The sequence below is a fragment of the Hoplias malabaricus genome, chromosome 18 (genome assembly GCF_029633855.1).
Source record: "Hoplias malabaricus isolate fHopMal1 chromosome 18, fHopMal1.hap1, whole genome shotgun sequence".
In the NCBI taxonomy this organism is placed as follows: domain Eukaryota; kingdom Metazoa; phylum Chordata; class Actinopteri; order Characiformes; family Erythrinidae; genus Hoplias; species Hoplias malabaricus.
The window spans coordinates 1,358,632-1,378,631 of record NC_089817.1 but is presented as its reverse complement, the minus strand read 5'-3'; the positions used below and the strand labels follow the sequence as shown (position 1 = coordinate 1,378,631).

The window sequence follows — 20,000 nt, the reverse complement described above, 5'->3', positions numbered from 1 at the left end:
GCTCTCCTGGGGCTTCGGGTCTGACAGCAGCAGGTTCACAACAAACAGCGCGGGCTGAAATAAACAAGACAAACAACAACATCAAAGGAGGAATAAACAACAACAACAACAGCATTCAGCTTACTCCGGCTTTTAAAGAAGAAAGGGGAGAAATGGCGACTGACAGTGACCTGTAAATAACGTGCAGCTGGAGCAGGCGGCCTCGCGACGGTCCTCCAGAGCCGCCGAGCATCTCAAACGCTCAAAAACAACAGATAAACAACGACAAACAAACAACTAACAGTCAGCGTCCCGCCGCAGCTCCTCTCTCTCGCTCTCTCTCTGTCTCTCAGGCAGACACACTGCTGCCCTGAGTCACGTGACACGGGCTTCACCAAAGACCACGCCTCCTTTAGCGTCACGAGACTCTGAGGCCACGCCTTTAAAAGAGCCCGGGGCAGCCACTACGTTAAAGCCTCTTAATTTCAACACTCACAGGAGCTCTGTGCATTTGCGCTGTAATAAATAGCAAACTAGTGTGGCTCTGCATACTTTTATTACCCCTCTCTCCCCCTGTTCCTCAGCGCTCAGGACCCCCACAGAGCAGGTGTGATGTGGTGGTGGATCATTCTCAGTGCTGCAGTGACACTGACGTGGTGGTGGTGTGTTAGTGTGTGTTGTGCTGGTGTAGAGTGGATCAGACACAGCAGTGCTGCTGGAGTTTTTAAACCCTGTGTCCACTCTCTGTCCACTCTGTGAGACACTCCTCCCTCGTTGGTCCACCTTGTAGATGTAGAGTCAGAGACAGTAGCTCATCTGTCGTCCTCTAGTTCCTTGGACGTCGGCTGGATGTTTTGGTCCGTGGACTGAATATTACTGAAATAGACTTTATACTGACGCTATACACACACACATTCTCACACTCACCCAGACACACACAATAACAAAAGACTGCTGCCCCCTGGTGGTGAAGCGAGGTAAACACACCCAGGTCTTATTCAGTAGCGCAGTTATAAATTAATGAACAGCGATGGAGACACAGTGAATGATTTATTGTTTATTTTAAAGGTTATTCTTAATAAATCTACGTTGTTATTGTTTAAATACAGAGATAAAAGGCTCAGAGCATTCATTCAAATTTTACAAAACAAAATATAATTTCCATAAAATAGTTACAGACTCTTTGTGAGAACGGTTTCTGAGGCGAGCGCAGGTCACAGTTTTATCCCACAGTCCTCAGACAGTTCAGCAGGGGCTCTGCAGGAATAAACACGTGAGGAATACACAGTACAATCTCTTATTTACAGCAAACATTGGAAAATCTGATGTGTCTGAGGCATGACTTGATTAAAGTCCATTTCGTTTCAGTTGAAAACAATCCCACTTCAAACATCTGCTGTTTATAATTCACTTCTTGTTTTTCACTCATTCATCATTTACTCATCACTCACCCATCACTCACTCATCATTCACTCACTCACTCATCACTCACCAATCACTCAGTCATCACTCACTCATCACTCACCCATCACTCAGTCAACATTCACTCACTCAGTCACCACTCACCCATCACTCACTCATCACTCACCCATCATTCACTCACGCAGTCATCACTCACCCATCACTCGCTCATCATTCACTCACTCAGTCATCACTCACTCACCCATCACTCGCTCATCACTCACCAATCACTCACTCATCACTCACTCATCACTCACTCATCACTCACTCATCACTCACTCATCACTCACTCATCACTCACTCAGTCATCACTCACTCAGTCATCACTCACTCATCACTCACCCATCACTCACTCATCATTCACTCACTCACTCATCACTCACTCATCACTCACCAATCACTCACTCATCATTCACTCACTCACTCATCACTCACCAATCACTCACTCATCACTCACCAATCACTCACCCATCACTCGCTCATCACTCACCCATCACTCGCTCATCATTCACTCACTCACTCATCACTCACCAATCACTCACTCATCACTCACCAATCACTCACCCATCACTCGCTCATCACTCACCAATCACTCACCAATCACTCACCAATCACTCGCTCATCACTCACTCATCACTCACCCATCACTCACCCATCACTCACCCATCACTCACCCATCACTCACCCATCACTCAGTCAACATTTACTCACTCAGTCATCACTCACCCATCACTTGCTCATCACTCACCAATCACTCAATCATCACTCATTCTCTCATGACCCAGTTAAACTGGACCGGGTCACTGCTCGTCCTATGTTAAGCCACATTGGTTCAGTTCTGACAAGTTCACACTGTGAACACCCCACAACACCCGAGTTCTGGAGACCGACCAAAACATTATAACCATCACAGTGTGGCCCTCAGATCCTCACACTCACCATTTCTCCTGCTCCAACATTAGCTTCAACGACTGACTGATACACCCCTCCCACACACACACACACACACACACACACACACACACACAACGTGTTCAACATTTGCCCTGAAAAGGCCTCAAAATGCTTCCTGCATTTGCTCTGTGGGTCACAAGAGGGCGCTCTGACCCAGGTCCATTAAAATCCATCCTCCAGAGGCAGGTTTCCCTCAGAACAGTAATCAGAGATAAATATGAAGCTGATAACAGCGGGGAGAGAGAGAGGAGGAGGCCCTGAGGACGGAGCCATGTCTTAGTCCCACACTGCGCTGTCCCCTAATCTGTCCGTCTTCTCAGCCCACTACATTCCTCCTGGAAGAAGGCCTCACAAACCAGATGTAGTCCTTGTGATGGGGTCACTCCCTCCCGTCTCCTCTCGTCCTAATAGTGCACGTTGCTGGAGGTGGAACTGACACTTTAATGCCTCAAAGTATATAAAGAAAACACAGTGGGGGTCTGGAAAAGTGCTGCGAAGTGTAACCTTCATTCATTCATTCTTCCTTTCATTTTGACAGACATTCAACAGCAAAACTCAACCCTGTCGAGGAAAGTGATGACTCATTATATGCGCCCTTCATGAGAGTGTCAGTCCCTGAACGAACCAGGTAATGCTCCACAGAGGGGGTTTACTACAGCATCTCCACTAGGTGTCAGTATAACCATCTTTTCATAACGTTAACCATGTTTCTGAGTGTTGTTACAGGAGTAAGTTATTTTTACACACACTTTTACTTATGTCCTGCCCCCTAATCACTTTTAGTGCATAGTCGGCAATACTGCCCCCTACAGGGGCCCTCAACGTTCACATATTTGGGTCAGAACTGATCACCGTGCCTCAGATGTGCAATACCTACCTTCATATAATATATTAACTTCACATACTGCTGTACCATTGCATTTCCCTGTTGTGGGATTAAAGCAACACTAGGTCATTTTTTTACTTTAATATTACAGCTTCAAATTCACTGTGATGCGCCACTGAGCTGTAACAGGGAGAATGGAGTTCCTGTGGTTGCTACTCTGGCCTCAGCACTGCAGAAACTACACTATGGAACTTTGGGAGGAGGGTCGGAAACCACCCCCACCCAGTGCTGTAAAAGTGAATTACAGTCTGCAACTGTAGGGGGAGCTCAAGAGCAATTATTTGATGTATCTTCTGCCCCCTTGTGGTCAACACTGAAACACGGAACTCTGAAGTTACCTGAGACCCAGCCGGGTGTTCCTGACTGGACTGGGACTGACAGGTAGCGTAGGTGCAGCTGAGGTGTGCAGGCTGTGCCCTGAGGAAGGCTTTGTTGCCCCTACACACCTGTAAATTCATGTGTTTATAAAGACAGCGGCATATGAATCACAGGGGGCAGCCGTGGCCTGGTCGTTGTGACTGAAGTGCCCTTAAGCAAGGCACCTAACCCTTAAGTGCTCCCTGGGTTCCGTGGCTAGGGGCTGCCCACCGCCCGCTAGTGTTCACTAGTGTGTGTGTACATGTTTGTTTCACTGCACGGATTGGGTTTACTCCTGTGGGCAGCACTGAGGCCAATAAACTGATTCTAATTCTAATCAACCCCTCAGACTCTGCCGCTCCGTTCTATTCCTCATTACTTTATAAAAGCCTCTTTTCACATGTTTCTCAGGCACTGACTGACTGAAGGATTGTTTCCAGCGTGACGGGTCAGTCCCGAGTGTCCTCCGGTCAGTCTGCTCAGTCACACGGGGTGAGAGGCACACCTCCGACGTGTCTCGTGTGTCTCAGCCCAATAACTCCGGAGGTGAGGCGCGTAGGACCTGGGGATGAGATGAAGTGGACAGGGCGGACTCTACAGACCTGAGCAGAAACATTCATAACAACATCCACACACATCCTGTTTGATTCGTGAGTACGTCCGTCCACCTCAAGGCTCAGTTAAGTCTGGACGGGGGTCTTTTCCCAGCATCTCCTGGAGTCCTCCGGACCCAACACCACCTCCCTCCCTTGTCCTCGGATCTCCGGGGCGCCAGGGCCTGCGTGTGACGGGGAGGTGGGGTTAAAGGTGGGCTCAGGACTTTTTGGCGGCGCCGCGGTGTTTCTGCTTGCGGAGGTGAGCCTCGATCTCGTGTCTGAAGAGCAGCATGCCCAGCTGCCCGTGCGAGGCTTCGTTCATGGCCTTGGACTGCATGCACATCTTGTACTGGTCCGGATGCAGCTCGTCCGCACACAGCTTCTCGTGCCACAGGTGGAACAGCCCCCGAGACGGAGCCCGGACCACCAGCAGGTGACTGTGCAGGTATTTCCTGTAGAGATGAACATCCTCTCCTCCCCATCCTTTAATGTCCACATCGAACCCCCCTGAGAGGAACGGAAACACACACACACACACACGATCATCAAATGAGCATGATGCGTATGAATTTATCCCCCTTTCCCCTTGTTCTGGATCATTCTCAGCGCTGCAGTGACACTGACGTGGTGGTGGTGTGTTAGTGTGTGTTGTGCTGGTGTAGAGTGGATCAGACACAGCAGTGCTGCTGGAGTTTTTAAACCCCTCAGTGTCTGGACTGAGAACAGTCCACCGACCAAAAACATCCAGCCGACAGCGTCCTGTGTCACTGATGAAGGACTAGAGGACGAGCGACACACACTGTGCAGCGACAGATGAGCTACTGTCTCTGACTCTACATCTACAAGGTGGACCAACGAGGGAGGAGTGTCTCACAGAGTGGACAGAGAGTGGACACAGGGTTTATAAACTCCAGCAGCACTGCTGTGTCTGATCCACTCTACACCAGCACAACACACACGAACACACCACCACCACGTCAGTGCTGACCAGTGAGGAGCAGGGCTAATAACGTATGCGGGGCAGAATTACAAAGTGAATGGACCGTGAGTGTAGAAAGGAGGAGGAGGTTTTAATGGAACTGATGGTATAAACGTCCCCACACAGATGTTCCCCATAACCACATCGCTGCAGATTTCTCCCAGGATGCAGCTGGAGCAAATATGTAAATGAATATATGATTAAGTTGTTTGTAAACACTTCACGAAGCTGATGAATGCGGTGTGTGTAGGGCGCTGTGTGTTTACCGATGTTGATGAAGTCGGATCTGTACTGGCAGGTCATTCCAAACCCGAAATCCCTCCAGAAGCCTGTGTCCTTCTTAATGACCTGCAGAGAGAGAACAAACGAGACTGAGGAGTCCAGAACCTTCTGTCAGACCTCCATCTGCCCTCTGCACCACTCTCTACGTCTCTCTGAGATCAGAAGGCGACAGAAGACCCTCCACACATTAGAACAGAACTCAAACACAGACGCTTCCTAAACAACAGCCCTTTTGGAGTCTTTCAGGACGTTCACTGTGTCACATCAGAGCTATACGTTAATGCCGTGTCTCGGGCGGGGGACTGGGGACACCACACGGACCACTCTTCGTTCGGGTCGTTGCGTGAGTTCAGAGGTCGTCGGGAGATGGGTCAGAAACTGAATCACGGCGACAGAAGCCCTGTGTGTGATGCTGGAGGTTTTGATCTAAAAAGAAGAAGAAGTAAAAGCGATAGTGGGCGGTTCCTGGGTGTTACGGAGAGCACGGTGTGGACCGTCTCCTACAAAGAGAACCTGAGGGAGTGTGTTACACGTCCAGAGCGTGTCCTCAGTTCGGTTGTTCCACTGACAGCTGCAGCAGAGCCTCCCTCTCTCTCTTCTCCGTGTTTACAGATGTGCGCCGGACAGAGCTCTGTCTCCTATTGGTCATCGTCAGGAACATGGCATAGGAAATATCAGACCGGGCCAAAAGATCCAAACAACTCGACTCGAGGAGTCGTGGGGCGTCACACATCGCTGTTCTTTGATTCTGTCGCACTCCCCGACGCTCAGGTTCGGTTCCGACGCTGGACATTTATCGGACAGGACAGTATCGGGCTACATTCGTGTAGTCTGATCCCGGTGTCGTACACGCGGCTGGACACCTGCTCATCCAACACCTCTTCAGAGAAACAAGCTGCACCTAATGACGATTTTAGCAGTCGACAAATCTGTAGATTATTTATATATTATTTTTTCCTATTAGTTAATTAGTGAACGGTTAAAATTGAAAGAAAAATACACCTAAATATCAATAAGCTCTGCACAGCCTTGTGTTTCTGTTTGTATTCTCAAAGCTGTAAAAGTCGTCGTGTGAGTTTAAGGTAGTAATCAGTGTGTTTTAACAGGTGATCAGTATTCATAACTTCATAAACCTTTGTTATTGTGGAGACAGCGGCCACGGCGACCACATTAAGGCCCTTTTTTAAGTGCCATGTTTATTTTAAGTAGCTCTTACAGCACCAAGGAAAGTGATTTGAATGTAAACCATTTAAGGTAGAACTTAAGAGCAGCAGAATGTTCCCAGGCACTGTTTAAGGTGGAGTCTCAGAGCTGGGGTGGGGGGAGGCACTAGAATATAATTCCAGAACCTCTTAAAGCAGAACAGGAGTACGGAGCTGCTTAATATTTAAGGTGGAACCGAGCATTGACTTGTAAGCTGTTGCACCATTTAAGGTGGAATTGAGTGGCAGGTTTGTAATTCTAGAAAGAACTAAACAACTAAAGCAGCACATGTCTAAAGCCACAATAAGCGGCATGTGTTTGCATTTCAAGACGCACCTGCGCAGTTTTATACTGCCCCCTGCACTTCCTGTAGTGCGCTGCAGCTACAGATGAACAACACGTTCACAGTGAAATTCCCAGTCGATGTATTATTAAAACTAACGTGGTGGATTATGGCGAAGAGTCGGTGATGCTCTGGTGTCTCTCATCTTCTGGGAAGGCTTTTCATTGGTTGTGAGGACTGAGCCTCATTCTGTCACATTACTGTTAGTGAGGTCAGGTGCTGCTCATGTGTGGAGCAGAGGTCTGTGTGTGTTGCCATAGATTCAGCCCCTGGGCTCTGAGTAACTTGTGGAGAAGGGGGAGAGTGTGACAGCTTTAACAGAAAAACTTAAGATGTTGCATCCAACTGGGTCTCGGATAAACACTCCCAGATTCTCCCTGTAATCCCCATGAAGAGGCCCCTGTTTATCACACTCCAGCCCCTGGTGCTCCTCCAGAATAGAAACACTCTGGGTGTGTGTGTGTGTGTGTGTAATTACTGGATATGTTTAATCGCACTGTGGGCTGTAATCGATCAAACGTGACGTGACGTGATGTGACAGTGAAGTTACCAGCTGCTGCTCGATGGGAGGAATGTGTTCAGTGCTGCCGTAGATCACCGCTGGGTTATACTGACTGAACAGAACCGGGTAGAACACCTTCTTCCCTGTAACACACAGAGAGAGAGAGAGAGAGAGATCAGGGATTTAAAGTACAATAATTTAGAAAAATAACAAATTTCCATTATTCCTCCACTAACTCAAATTTAAATGAACTTTGGGTTATTCTCTCTCTCTCTCTTTCTCTCTCTCTCTCTCTCTCTCTCTCTCTCACACACACACACACACCTGGCTGAGAGTGGAGTCTGCAGGTGTTGAGGAAGTCAGAGGTGAAGACGATGTCCACGTCACAGAAGAAGAGTAGGACGTTTCCTCCTCTCCACGCTCGAGCTCCAACGTCCAGCCCTCGGCCGCGAGAAAACTCCTCATTCAGGTGGATCAGCGTGAAGTTACGGAAGTTCATTTCTCTGAGAGAGAGAGAGAGAGAGAGAGAGAGAGAGAGAGAGAGAGAGAGAGAGAGAGAGAGAGAGACGGGGAGAATGGTCCATGGTCATTTTACAAAAAAAACGTATTATTTGTAATAATCTCCCCCTTACACACACACACACACACACACACAGTCGGACACCTCCAGACCACTAGGTGTCAGTATAATGGCTGCTTCATTACTTGAATGAAAATGTGTGAAGAATCTGTCTGGTTCATTTTTTGTGGATTGGGGATTTGGAGACCTCTCTGGTGGAAATGTGTAACTGCACAAACACGTGGAATTTCAGAATGCAGTCATCTCACGTCATTCAGTTTAAACCCAACATCAAAACAAGAGCCGCTTTAAAGCAGGTGTGAGGTCAGGGTCAGTGTGAGGTTAGGAGCTTACGGTTATGTTTTGGGTAAAGTCCCCACAAGTCATGAAAACAAACGTTTGCTTTCTCTGGACACTGGGACCTGTGGACTGAATATATTTATCTCTCTCTCTGTGTGTGTGTGTGTGTGTGTGTGTGTGTGTGTGTGTGTGTGTATCTGTGATTTAACCTGCCTCCGACCAAAGCAGACAGTTCCTTTTATGATATTTGTCCTGTAGCTGAGGTTTGAGGAACGTCTAGAACAACTCCTTTTTCCTTTTTCCAGTGACTGTAGCTCCAAGCCAGTTATTACACACACACTCACACACACACACACACACACTCACACACACACACTCAAACACACACTCACACACACACTCACACACACACTCACACACACACTCACACTCACACACACACACACACACTCACACACACACTCACACACTCACACACACACTCAAACACACACACTCAAACACACACACTCAAACACACACACTCAAACACACACACACACACACAGATAAATGAGCTCAGGTCACAGGGTCCAGAGAAAGCAAAGTTTTATATAAATATCTCCTGACTCACCTCACAGATTCTCTCAGATTCATAACAATAACCAGCTTTCATTTCTCTCATAAACACGAGCAAACAGCTCTTTATAGCGCTCCTCTGTGAGAAGTGAAGTATAATAAGAAGCCGGAGGTCAGCTGAACGGTGAAGGGTTGTTGTGTGTTTTCATGAAGCAAAAACAGCCCCATTTCTCTTTACATCACCATTTTAAAACCACTCAGAATTAAAGCGGCTGCTGCATTTTCACTGTGATCTTTTAGAGCCAGAGGCCACTCTTCGTTTATTTCACATCCAGATAAAACTGACGTAGCCTTTATTTCTGAGGATTAAACGTTAAAACTGTAGTAGAGATGTAGGGGGAAATATAATGTCATCTGATAAATAAGACTCTTCTCCTTTCTTCTGATTTTCAGGTTTGACCGGTTCTGACCCAGGCATCGACCCAGTCACAGATCGCCTGGTCCAATCACGTGATGTGTGCTGGTACAAAGCTTTTTGATTGGCTGTTTTTTTCCCCATAATGCAATCCATTAATACACTATTCCAATCAATACACAAACCTAATCAATAAACTACACTAATCAATACACATTTGCTATTAATACACAGCATTGATCAATACACAACCCCAATCAATACACAACCCCAATCAATACACAGACCTGATCAATACACAATTCCAATCAATACACAACCCTGATCAATACACAGCCCTGATCAATACACAGCCCTGATCTATACACAGCCCTGATCTATACACAACCCCGATCAATACACAGCCCTGATCAATACACAGCCCTGATCAATACACAATCCCAATCTATACACAGCCCTGATCTATACACAGCCCTGATCTATACACAACCCCGATCAATACACAGCCCTGATCAATACACAGCCCTGATCAATACACAGCCCTGATCTATACACAGCCCTGATCTATACACAGCCCTGATCTATACACAACCCCGATCAATACACAGCCCTGATCAATACACAGCCCTGATCAATACACAATCCCAATCTATACACAGCCCTGATCTATACACAGCCCTGATCAATACACAGCCCTGATCAATACAAAACCCCGATCAATACACAGCCCTAATCAATACACAGCCCTGATCAATACACAGCCCTGATCAATACACAACCCTGATCTATACACAGCCCTGATCTATACACAGCCCTGATCTATACACAACCCCGATCAATACACAGCCCTGATCAATACACAGCCCTGATCAATACACAGCCCTGATCAATACACAATCCCAATCTATACACAGCCCTGATCTATACACAACCCCGATCAATACACAGCCCTGATCAATACACAGCCCTGATCAATACAAAACCCCGATCAATACACAGCCCTAATCAATACACAGCCCTGATCAATACACAGCCCTGATCAATACACAACCCCAATCAATACACAGACCTGATCAATACTGATTAATAAGCCCCGCCCCCTGTCAGACCTTTGCTCCAATCGGAGCAGAATATCATACACTGTGTGAAGTGCTGCTGATACACTCTCTCCATCATCAACATCAACAGTCCTCACACACATCCACTCTGCAGGACACACACACGCACACACACAAGCACGCACAAGCACACACACACACACACACACACACACACACAAGCACGCACACGCACACACAAGCACGCACACGCACACACAAGCACGCACACACACACACACATCAATAATGAAGGGAGTGGGGGAAGAGAGATAGAAAGAGTGAGGGGGGAGTGAGAGAGAGACAGAGGAGAGAGAGAGAGAGAGAGAGAGAGAGAGAGAGACAGAGAGAGAGAGAGAGACACAGAGAGACGTTCAACACACCTTTAATTCAAAATTATTTACAAACAAAAACAGTAACCAAGTTCAAAGACTCAATTAACTGAAATCAAAGAAAGTAGAAATTAAATAAATAAATGAAACCATCCAGTCCATCGGGTTCACAGAGCAAGCCCCCAGCCCCCCACACAGCAAAGAAACAGTCCACATTATCAGTCACAGAGTAGTAGCTGAACTCTACAGTGAGCCTCTTTAAAATCAAACCCCTGACCATCATGACGGGGTCAGTACCCCCAGTTCCTTTCATTCTATTTTTTCTGGTGCACCAGATGGCCAGTTTCGCAGCACCGTATAGAAAATTTAAAATCACTACTCTATTCTTATTTGAAGCCGAGTACTCAGGACCATAAAAGAAAAGACAATCAGTAAAAGAGCCTAAAAATTTCATGCCCCACTCTTTAACCACACCCAGGATGGGATGTAGCCGGGCACACAGCAAGAACAAGTGGGACAAGGTCTCGGTCTCACCACAGAAAGGACAGCCGTCCCCAAGTGCGGGATCAATCCGTGCCACGTGTCTGTTTGTGGCTATAATCCCATGTACAATCCTCCACTGGAGGTCACCCACCCTCTTCTCGATGGGTCGTTTGTACAGGGACCGCCAGCTACGTTTAGGGGAAGCAGTAGTCGGAACAACCTCGGTCCACCCAGACTCCTTCACGTCCCTCAGGCTGCGGAGATGGATTGTTTTGACACAGGCCTGGTACAGGGTCCGCTTGTGTAAAACACTGAAAATCCCAAGAGCAGGGGTGTCTAAAGACAGGAGTGTCCCCTGCCCCTCTTGCCATTCCTCCCAGTCCATGTCCATCAGCAGCTCAGGGAACGTGACCTGCTGGCTCAGATGTTGTTGTTCCACCGGGGTGGCGTCCAGGTACTCACAGGCAGCAGCAGAGAGGTCAGCCCTCAGCCGGTCCAGCAGCTGCTGAGCTAACCGCACCGACCTCAGACCGACCATCTCAGCCAACCGCTCCGCAGGCACCCAGTCTCCACCCCTCCGCAGGTCACGAACCTTAACAAGTCCACTTTCCAGCAGGGCAGTCCTCAAAGCTCCTGAGACGAGCTGTAACGATGGAAAATAGGCGTTGTGAAACAGTGGCTCCTCGAAGATCCACGCTGAAGGCTCCGTGGAATTGTCCCTTGAAAAAGAGAACAGGCACCATGCCTCCAGCGCTGCTGTATAAAATGGAGTCAGCCCCGTCAAATCCACTCCTTCCAGCAGAAGGGAGAACAAGTGTCGGTCCAGCCCCAGACCACCAGCGCGCCGCAAAAGAGCACCGGCCACGACCTTCCAGCCCCGCTCTCCTCCGTACAGCAACCGCTGCACAGCCTGTAGACGCAAGGTTGCGATTCTGGACCGGATGTCGATAAGTCCCTGTCCCCCCTCCTGCACAGGCAGAGACAGGACCGCTGCTCGGAGCCAGTGTTGTCCCGACCAGAAGAAGTTCACAAGCATTTTCTGGATGTCGTTGATCAGTTGTCTGGGTGGGTTGAGAACAGTGAACCTGTGCCACAAAGCTGATGCAACGAGGTTGTTCACGACCAGCACTCGACCCCTGTACGATAACTGGGGGAGCATCCAGGACCATGAAGACAACCTGGCACGAACTTTCTCCACAACACCTTCCCAGTTCATTTCTATTGCTGCGTCAGTGCCCAGCCAAACCCCTAAAAACTTAATGCTGTGCCTGCTCCACCGAATCCCCCCCGGGAGTGATGGCAACATACTGTTGTGAGAGCCACACCACAAAGCCTCAGTTTTGTCCCAGTTAAGTTTGGCAGAGGTGGCCTTACTATAAACATTTAGAGTGTCTTGCAGGGATATAACATCCTGGTCATTTTGAACTATTACCGTTATATCGTCTGCATAGGCAGATACTTTATATAAAACGTTCATAATATTTAAGCCTGAGAGTCTCTTTCTAATAAAAATCAGAAGGGGTTCCACTGCAAGTGCGTAGAGCTGCCCAGACAAAGGACAGCCCTGCCGTATCCCCCTACTGACAGGCACAGGAATACTCAAACCCCCTCCCGCCTTAATCAGACACGAGGCCCCTGAGTAGAGCAGTTTTACCCAAGACATAAAAACATCACCAAAACCAAAAGCATGTAAAACTGTAAAAAGATAATCGTGATCTACACGATCAAATGCTTTTTCCTGGTCCAATGATAAAAAGCCAAACTCTACATGAAACATTTTTGCATAGTCATACAAGTCTCTGATTAAAAACAGATTGTCATAGATGCAGCGTCGAGGCACACAGTAAGACTGGTCCTCATGAACAATCGTACTTAAAACACCTTTGAGTCTGTTTGCAATACAGCGGGAGAGTATCTTGTAGTCAGCACATAGCAGTGAAACGGGTCTCCAGTTTTTTAAAAAGCAGAGGTCTCCCTTCTTCGGGAGGAGGGATAAAACAGCGCGCTGACAGCTACTTGGGAGCACCCCAGCATTGAGGCCGGCCATCAGAACCTCGTACAAATCCCTCCCGAGTATCCCCCAGAAAGCCTTGTAGAAGTCCACCGGCAGACCGTCGATTCCAGGCGCTCTCCCAGATGACAGCTGAGTGACAGCAGCGGTGAGCTCTCCAAACGTCAAAGTCGTATCCAGGTCCTGCTTGTGGTGCTCATCAAGTTGAGGGAGATCCTCGAGCAGGGTCGCGGAGCACTGCTGATCCCGAGCACCTGCAGTGTACAGTTCAGTATAAAAATCCACAGCCAGTCTCTTCACCTCCACTGGGTCTGCCGTGATGGTTTTGGGTCTGCTTTACGGACAGACACCAAAGACTTGTGTGGATGAGAAGACTTCTCTAGATTAAAAAAGAAGGCAGTAGGAGCATCCATGTCCCGCACCGACATGAACCTGGACCGCACCAGAGCTCCCTTTGCCTTCTCCTTTAGAATGTCACTGGAACTTCGCTGAGAGATCCGTCCGTAGATCCAGTGAATTCTGTAGAATCAAGCTGTCATGTATTGTAGAGATGTCCTGTTCCAGTTTACTCACTGCCGCCCTCAGTTTGGAGGTGGAATAGGCGGTGAAGTCCTGACAAAAGTTTTTAATTTGGGCCTTCCCCACTTCCCACCATTGCAGAAGGTTCACATAGTCACCTTTTTTACTGACCCACTCTCCCCAAAACAGTTTAAAATGATCACAAAATGATTTGTCTGCTAAAAGTGTCTTATTAAAATACCACATTGGGCTGCCATAGGTCTGAGGAGCAACAGAAAAGACCACAGTACATAAATGATGATCAGAGAAAGAGGTGGGCTGAATGGTGGACTGACCGATCATGTTACGAGCACCATCAGAAACATAAAAACGATCCAAACGGGCCGCATACACACCCCCTTCAAAAACCCTGACCCAGGAGTACTGTCTGACAGAAGGGTGTTTTTCCCTCCAAACATCAACTAAATTAAAACCAGATAGAACCGTGGCCAAAGTCTGAGCGGACTGAGGATGAGGCTCTTCACCGTTTCTGTCCTTAACAAAATCCAGAGTGCAGTTCCAATCCCCTCCCAACACAACAGTGCCGTGTGAAGGTAGGGACTGCAGTAACTGCTCCAGCCTCACAAACAGCTCACCTCTTTCTGCACCTCTGTTTGGGGCATACACATTAATAAAAATAAAAACATGATCACTGAGTCTGGCTTTAACCATGAGAAGTCGTCCAGCTACTACTTCCTCTACAGACAGTACGCTCACTCTAGAGGACTGAGAAAAAAGAATCGCAACCCCTGCGCTAACGTTCGAACCGTGGCTCAGAAAACATTCCCCTTTCCACCACAGGCCCCACTCAGAGGCTGAGGCGGCATCACTATGAGTCCCTTGTAAAAAACATATATTTAATTTCTTAAGGGAAAAAAATTCATAAAAAAGGGCCTGTTTATCTTTGTCTCTAAAACCATTAACGTTTAGAGAGCCCACCCTTAGAAAACCCATAATGATAGAAAAGAGAGAGAAACAGTAACAGAGCAGGAAAACAGCAGAAAGATTAAGAGGGACCCTCTTCCTACGTGTTCCGTGTTCAGACATTTTTACGACCGGTACGAGACGCACCAGACTTAGCACTTTTTACTTTCCTGATCGCAGTGACGAGTTTTTTTAAACGGAAACGCTTTTGTTTTAAGAGAATGTCGTAACTATTAGTCTTCTGTGCCATTAAAACTGAACACACAAACTTGTCCAGGTCAGGGAAAAAATCCTTGACCTCAACAGGTCTGCCCTTAGTAACATCTAAAAACGAGTTTATCTGCTCCACAGAGTACAACGTTTCACTTCCAGACTGACTCCCACCAAAATCAGACACTTCAGACATTCTGTCCTCCTCCATAGCTTCCTCCATAGCCTCCTCCTGAGACAAGGCTGAACCAGACTGAGATTCACTGATACCTTCTGGTACCAGCACCTGAAAACTACAACCTGCAGTACTCGGTCCAGCCTCTTCAGAGTCACCGCTCACCTGAACATTAACACCTCCGCTCACTTGAGCTCCTACACCTCCTCTCACCCGAGCTCCTACATTACTACTCACTTGAGCTTCTACACCTCCACTCACCTGAGTATTAACACCTCCGTTCACCTGAGCTCCTACACCTCCGCTCACCTTAGCTCTTACACCTTCGCTCACCTTAGCTCCTACACCTCCGCCCACCTTAGCTCCTACACCACCGCTCACCTTAGCTCCTACACCTCCGCCCACCTTAGCTCCTACACCACCGCTCACCTTAGCTCCTACACCACCGCTCACCTTAGCTCCTACACCACCGCTCACCTTAGCTCCTACACCTCCGCCCACCTTAGCTCCTACACCTCCGCTCACCTCAACACCAGACTCAGTGCCTACATCCACACCACAAACATTCTCCATATTCACCTGATCAATAAACTCTCCCCCTGTGACTACAGCACCTCTCACCCCCACGTTCTCCTGAGAATCAGCTCCACTCCCCAAGTGATCACTAATCTGAACCACCCCTGAATCCATACCACCACCAGGTCCCAAACTCACCTCCTCACTAGTCTCAACAACAACATCTACCCCATCACCAACTACCTCTACCTCCTGAGCACCAGCCACCACCTCACTACCTACCCCACTAATAATGGTGGTAGGCCCTTCACCCTCCTGCCCAGCTGTGGGCTGCTCAGCCTGAACCTGACCATCCCCACTAGCTTCAACACTGCCCTCCAACCGCTCACTCACCTCCTGTCCACGACCTGCCTCCGGAGCTAGAGTCCCCGACGATCCCTCTCCAGCATCCGCAGGAGCGTCACTCACAGCACCCTTCTCCAGAACCACACTCGTCTCAGCTGCAGTAGAGGCCTGGTCCTCCTGCGTGGCCCTCTGTTCGTTTAAAGGGCAGTCGAACCGCTTATGCCTACTGCTCCCGCACTGAAAACATTTCAGACTGTCGGTGGTCGCGTACACGGTGTACGAGTCATTATCGTGAATCACACGGAACACGGCGTCGAGTGATTTGTCTGGGCTGTTCAAGAACATAAACACCTGCCTCCTGAAAGACATGACGTGTTTCAGTGCCTCGTTCTTACAGCCCAGAGGAATCATCTTCATTTCACTCGCGAACTTCCCAAAGCGGCTCAGTTCTATTTTGAGTGACTCGTTAGAAACGAAGGGTGGGACGTTGGAGATGGTGACCCTCGACGCCGGCGTGAACAAAGGAGACACCGACACAAAACTCTCCATAACCTCAATCCCACTCTCCACCAGTTTAGAAACCAGCCGCTCCTCCCTCACAAACACCACCACGGCTTTATTCATCCGCGACGCGGAACAGATCTTACTATTCCCGACTCTCCCCCCCACCGCGAGCAGCACGTTCTCCACCGAGGCCTGGGCCGGGGGAACGCACCTGAACCCGTTCGCACGGGAGAGAGACGGCATTGCCGCTGCAAAGCGAGAGGCCATTACTCGCCCCACACCGCACGCGGCGGATTATCGATAAAACTAGTGCTTAGAAAAGAGTGTGAAAACTCGGAAAAACCAAACACCAGAGTGAAAAATAAATATCAAAAAGGAAAAAGAGCACAAGCTCAACGCCACACACACCACCGCTCTCACACGCTCACAGACGCTCCGCTCACTCCCAGCATGCACAGAGAGAGAGAGAGAGAGAGAGAGAGAGAGAGAGACAGAGAAGAGAGAGAGAGAGAGAGAGAGAGAGAGGATAGAGAGATTGATAAAACCTTTATTATAGCCAGAAAACAAAGACCTTACAAAACCGTGTAATAATTTATATAAACATTAAAAGGATTATAATAAAGGGAAGACTAAAAAGTCAACATCAAATCACCATTTTCCTGAACTCTGCACAGAACTTCATTTATTCCCCAAATGGATTCAAACTCCGTCAAGTTCCCAGTCAGTCTGTAATACGCATGCTCTAATCTGAGTCGCGCAGCCACTAGTCCCTCAAACACTGCCCTCACTTCCACTGCACCTCTACCCAACATCCGGTTCTTCCTGGACTTCCATATGGCTAACTTCGCTGTGCCGGAGAGAAAATTTATCAACACTAAAGCTTTCTTTCTCCTCACTGTGTACTTAGGCCCAAAGATAAACAACTGGAAAGAAAATACTTCACCAAGAGATAGAAACCACGCAGTTAGCAACTGAAATAAAATGCCCAGCCTGGTGCACTGCACAAACATATGAAAGACAGTCTCACTCTCAGAACAAAAAGGGCAGCCCTCATCAGCGCTTGGATCGAGGTGCACCCGATGTCTATTCGTAGCTATCGCCCCATGCACTATCCTCCACTGGAGGTCAGCTGTCCGTTTCTCAATCGGACACTTGTACAAGGTCCGCCAGCAGCCTTTGGGGGAGGAGTCAGGGCCAAAAAACTCAGACCACCTGGTCGATGGAACATCAGTCAACAACTGGAACTGTGAAACCTTCACACAGATCAGGTAGAGGGTCTTCCTCCCGAGTGTGGTAAAGACACCCAGGGTCGGGGTGTTGAGGGACAACAGACGCCCCTCATCCTCAGTCCATTCTCTAACAGCAGGGGCCACAACCAGAGTGGGAAACTCATACGGACAGCCATCTCTCCACTGTGCAACAGCGGGCAGATTGGTCAAGAAATTCCGGCAGTCTACAGGCAAAGATCTCCTTATCTCAGCCACAAGCCGATCCAACAGACGCCTGGAAGTGAAACCAGTTCTTTCCCTCACTGTCTCCACTGTGGTAGTCACCAAGTGGCCCAGCTTTGAGAATCCTGCAGCCAGCAGACGGGAGCGCACAGTATTTGAGGACAACAAAAGCGATGATACAAAGGAATTTAGAAACAATGGCTCCTCAAATAACCAGGTGCCGGCAGGTGTCTCAGTCGACCTGGAAACTACAAAGACTCTCCAGGCCTCCATCACAGATCTATAGAACGGAGTAAGTCCTCTAAGTTCAGCTTCTCTTAAGTCCATGAGGAAAAGATGGAGATTAAAGTTCAGACCACCAGCTCGTTGTAAGAGTGCATTTCCAGTGTCCATCCATGCGGGACGCTCTCGGCACATCAGTCTCTGAGCAACCTGCAGACGAAAGGCCATAACCCTGGACCTGATGTCCACCAAACCCTGTCCTCCCTCTTGAACTGGCAGATACAGGGCAGCGGATCTGATCCAGTGTTGACCCGTCCAGAAGAATGTCACCAACAGTCTCTGTACCTCTTGCATCAGTCCAGCTGGTGGCTGTAGAACACTGAATCTGTGCCAAAGGGTGGAAGCAACCAAGTTATTGGCAACCAGCACCCTCCCCCTATAGGACAACTGGGGAAGCAACCATTTCCACTGAGACAATTTGGTACACACTCTCTCCACTGCGCCATTCCAGTTTTGTTTCTGGAACTCATCTGTCCCAAGAAACACGCCCAGTACCTTCAAGCCCTCTGTAGCCCACCTCAAGCTGCCTGGAAGGGAAGGTAATCCCCCTGCCTTTCTCTGACCAGCCCATAGTGCCTCACTTTTGTCCCAATTGACTTTAGCTGAAGAAGCCTTCTCATACAACTTTAAAGCCTCAGACAAAAACCTCACGTCTTGCTCATCATTAATAAAAACTGTAACATCATCAGCGTAGGCAGAAAGTGCAATGCTTGGACACTGATGTATTTGTGCAACTTGAAATCCCACTATCCTCTCTCTCAGACGAAAAAGCAATGGTTCAATGGCCAAACTGTACAACTGACCAGACATCGGACACCCCTGCCTAATGCCACGGGAAACCCCAATTGGTCTGCTTAGCCCACCTCCCACCTTCACCATACAGGAGGCCCCAGAATACAGCAACCTCACCCAGCCTGAGAAAACATCCCCAACCCCAAACACTCTAAGAACATTAAAAAGGTACTGGTGATCAACTCGATCAAAAGCCTTCTCTTGATCGAGAGCGATCAACCCAACAGATCTCCCAGAAACCTTACAAAGATCCAGAATGTCCCGCACCAAAAACAAATTATCCATAATAGTTCTGCCTGGGATACAATAAGACTGATCCTTATGCACCACGGCAGAGAGAGAGTGTTTAAGTCTGTTCGCCAGACATTTGGAAAAAATCTTATAGTCTGTGGTTAAAAGAGCGACTGGTCTCCAGTTCTTTAAAAGTGACAAATCCCCTTTTTTTGGCAGTAACGATAACACAGCACGCAAACACGAATCAGGTAGAACCCCATCCCTACTGCATTCACAAATTACATCATAGAAATCACCCCCAAGACATTCCCAAAAGTGTTTATAAAAGTCAGCTGGAAGTCCATCAATGCCTGGGGATCGTCCAGTGTGGAGCTGCCCAATCGCCGCAGTAAGTTCTTTCAAAGTCAGTTCAGAGTCCAGAGCAGTCTTGGCCTCAGAGTCCAGCTGAGGCAGTCCCTCCAGAAGCTGGGCAGCGCAGTCAGAGTCACAGTGTTCAGCAGAGTACAGGGCAGAGTAAAAGTCCACCGCATATCTTCGCATTTCCTTATTATCTGTAGACACTCGCCCGTCTGGGAGACGAAGACAGGCCATCCTCTTTTGCTGAGCAACTGAACGTTCCAGGTTGAAGAAGAAAGCACTTGGGGCATCCATGTCTGCAAGAGAACAGAAACGGGACCTAACCAAGGCTCCCTTCACCCTTTCATCAAGGAAA

The 20,000-nt window shown here is 48.3% G+C and overlaps 2 protein-coding genes across 3 annotated transcripts in view; both read right to left on the bottom strand.

Moving 5' to 3' along the window:
• plpp1a (phospholipid phosphatase 1a) overlaps window positions 1-350 on the bottom strand; it is a 26,870-nt gene extending 26,520 nt beyond the window's left edge. For both annotated transcript variants that reach the window (XM_066650381.1, XM_066650380.1), the window contains exons 1-2: window positions 171-350; window positions 1-54 (exon numbers count right to left, since the gene is read on the bottom strand). The exon at window positions 1-54 is cut by the window's left edge and continues 107 nt beyond it. The gene's annotated coding sequence lies outside the window, so the exon portion shown is untranslated. The remainder of the gene's footprint in view (window positions 55-170) is intronic.
• Window positions 351-1,051: 701 nt separating this feature from the next.
• csgalnact1a (chondroitin sulfate N-acetylgalactosaminyltransferase 1a) overlaps window positions 1,052-20,000 on the bottom strand; it is a 40,055-nt gene continuing 21,106 nt past the window's right edge. The window contains exons 5-8 of the mRNA XM_066650752.1: window positions 7,867-8,045; window positions 7,591-7,685; window positions 5,479-5,560; window positions 1,052-4,740 (exon numbers count right to left, since the gene is read on the bottom strand). Coding sequence (XP_066506849.1) covers window positions 4,451-4,740; window positions 5,479-5,560; window positions 7,591-7,685; window positions 7,867-8,045 — 646 coding nt within the window. The 3' untranslated portion in view covers window positions 1,052-4,450. The remainder of the gene's footprint in view (window positions 4,741-5,478; window positions 5,561-7,590; window positions 7,686-7,866; window positions 8,046-20,000) is intronic.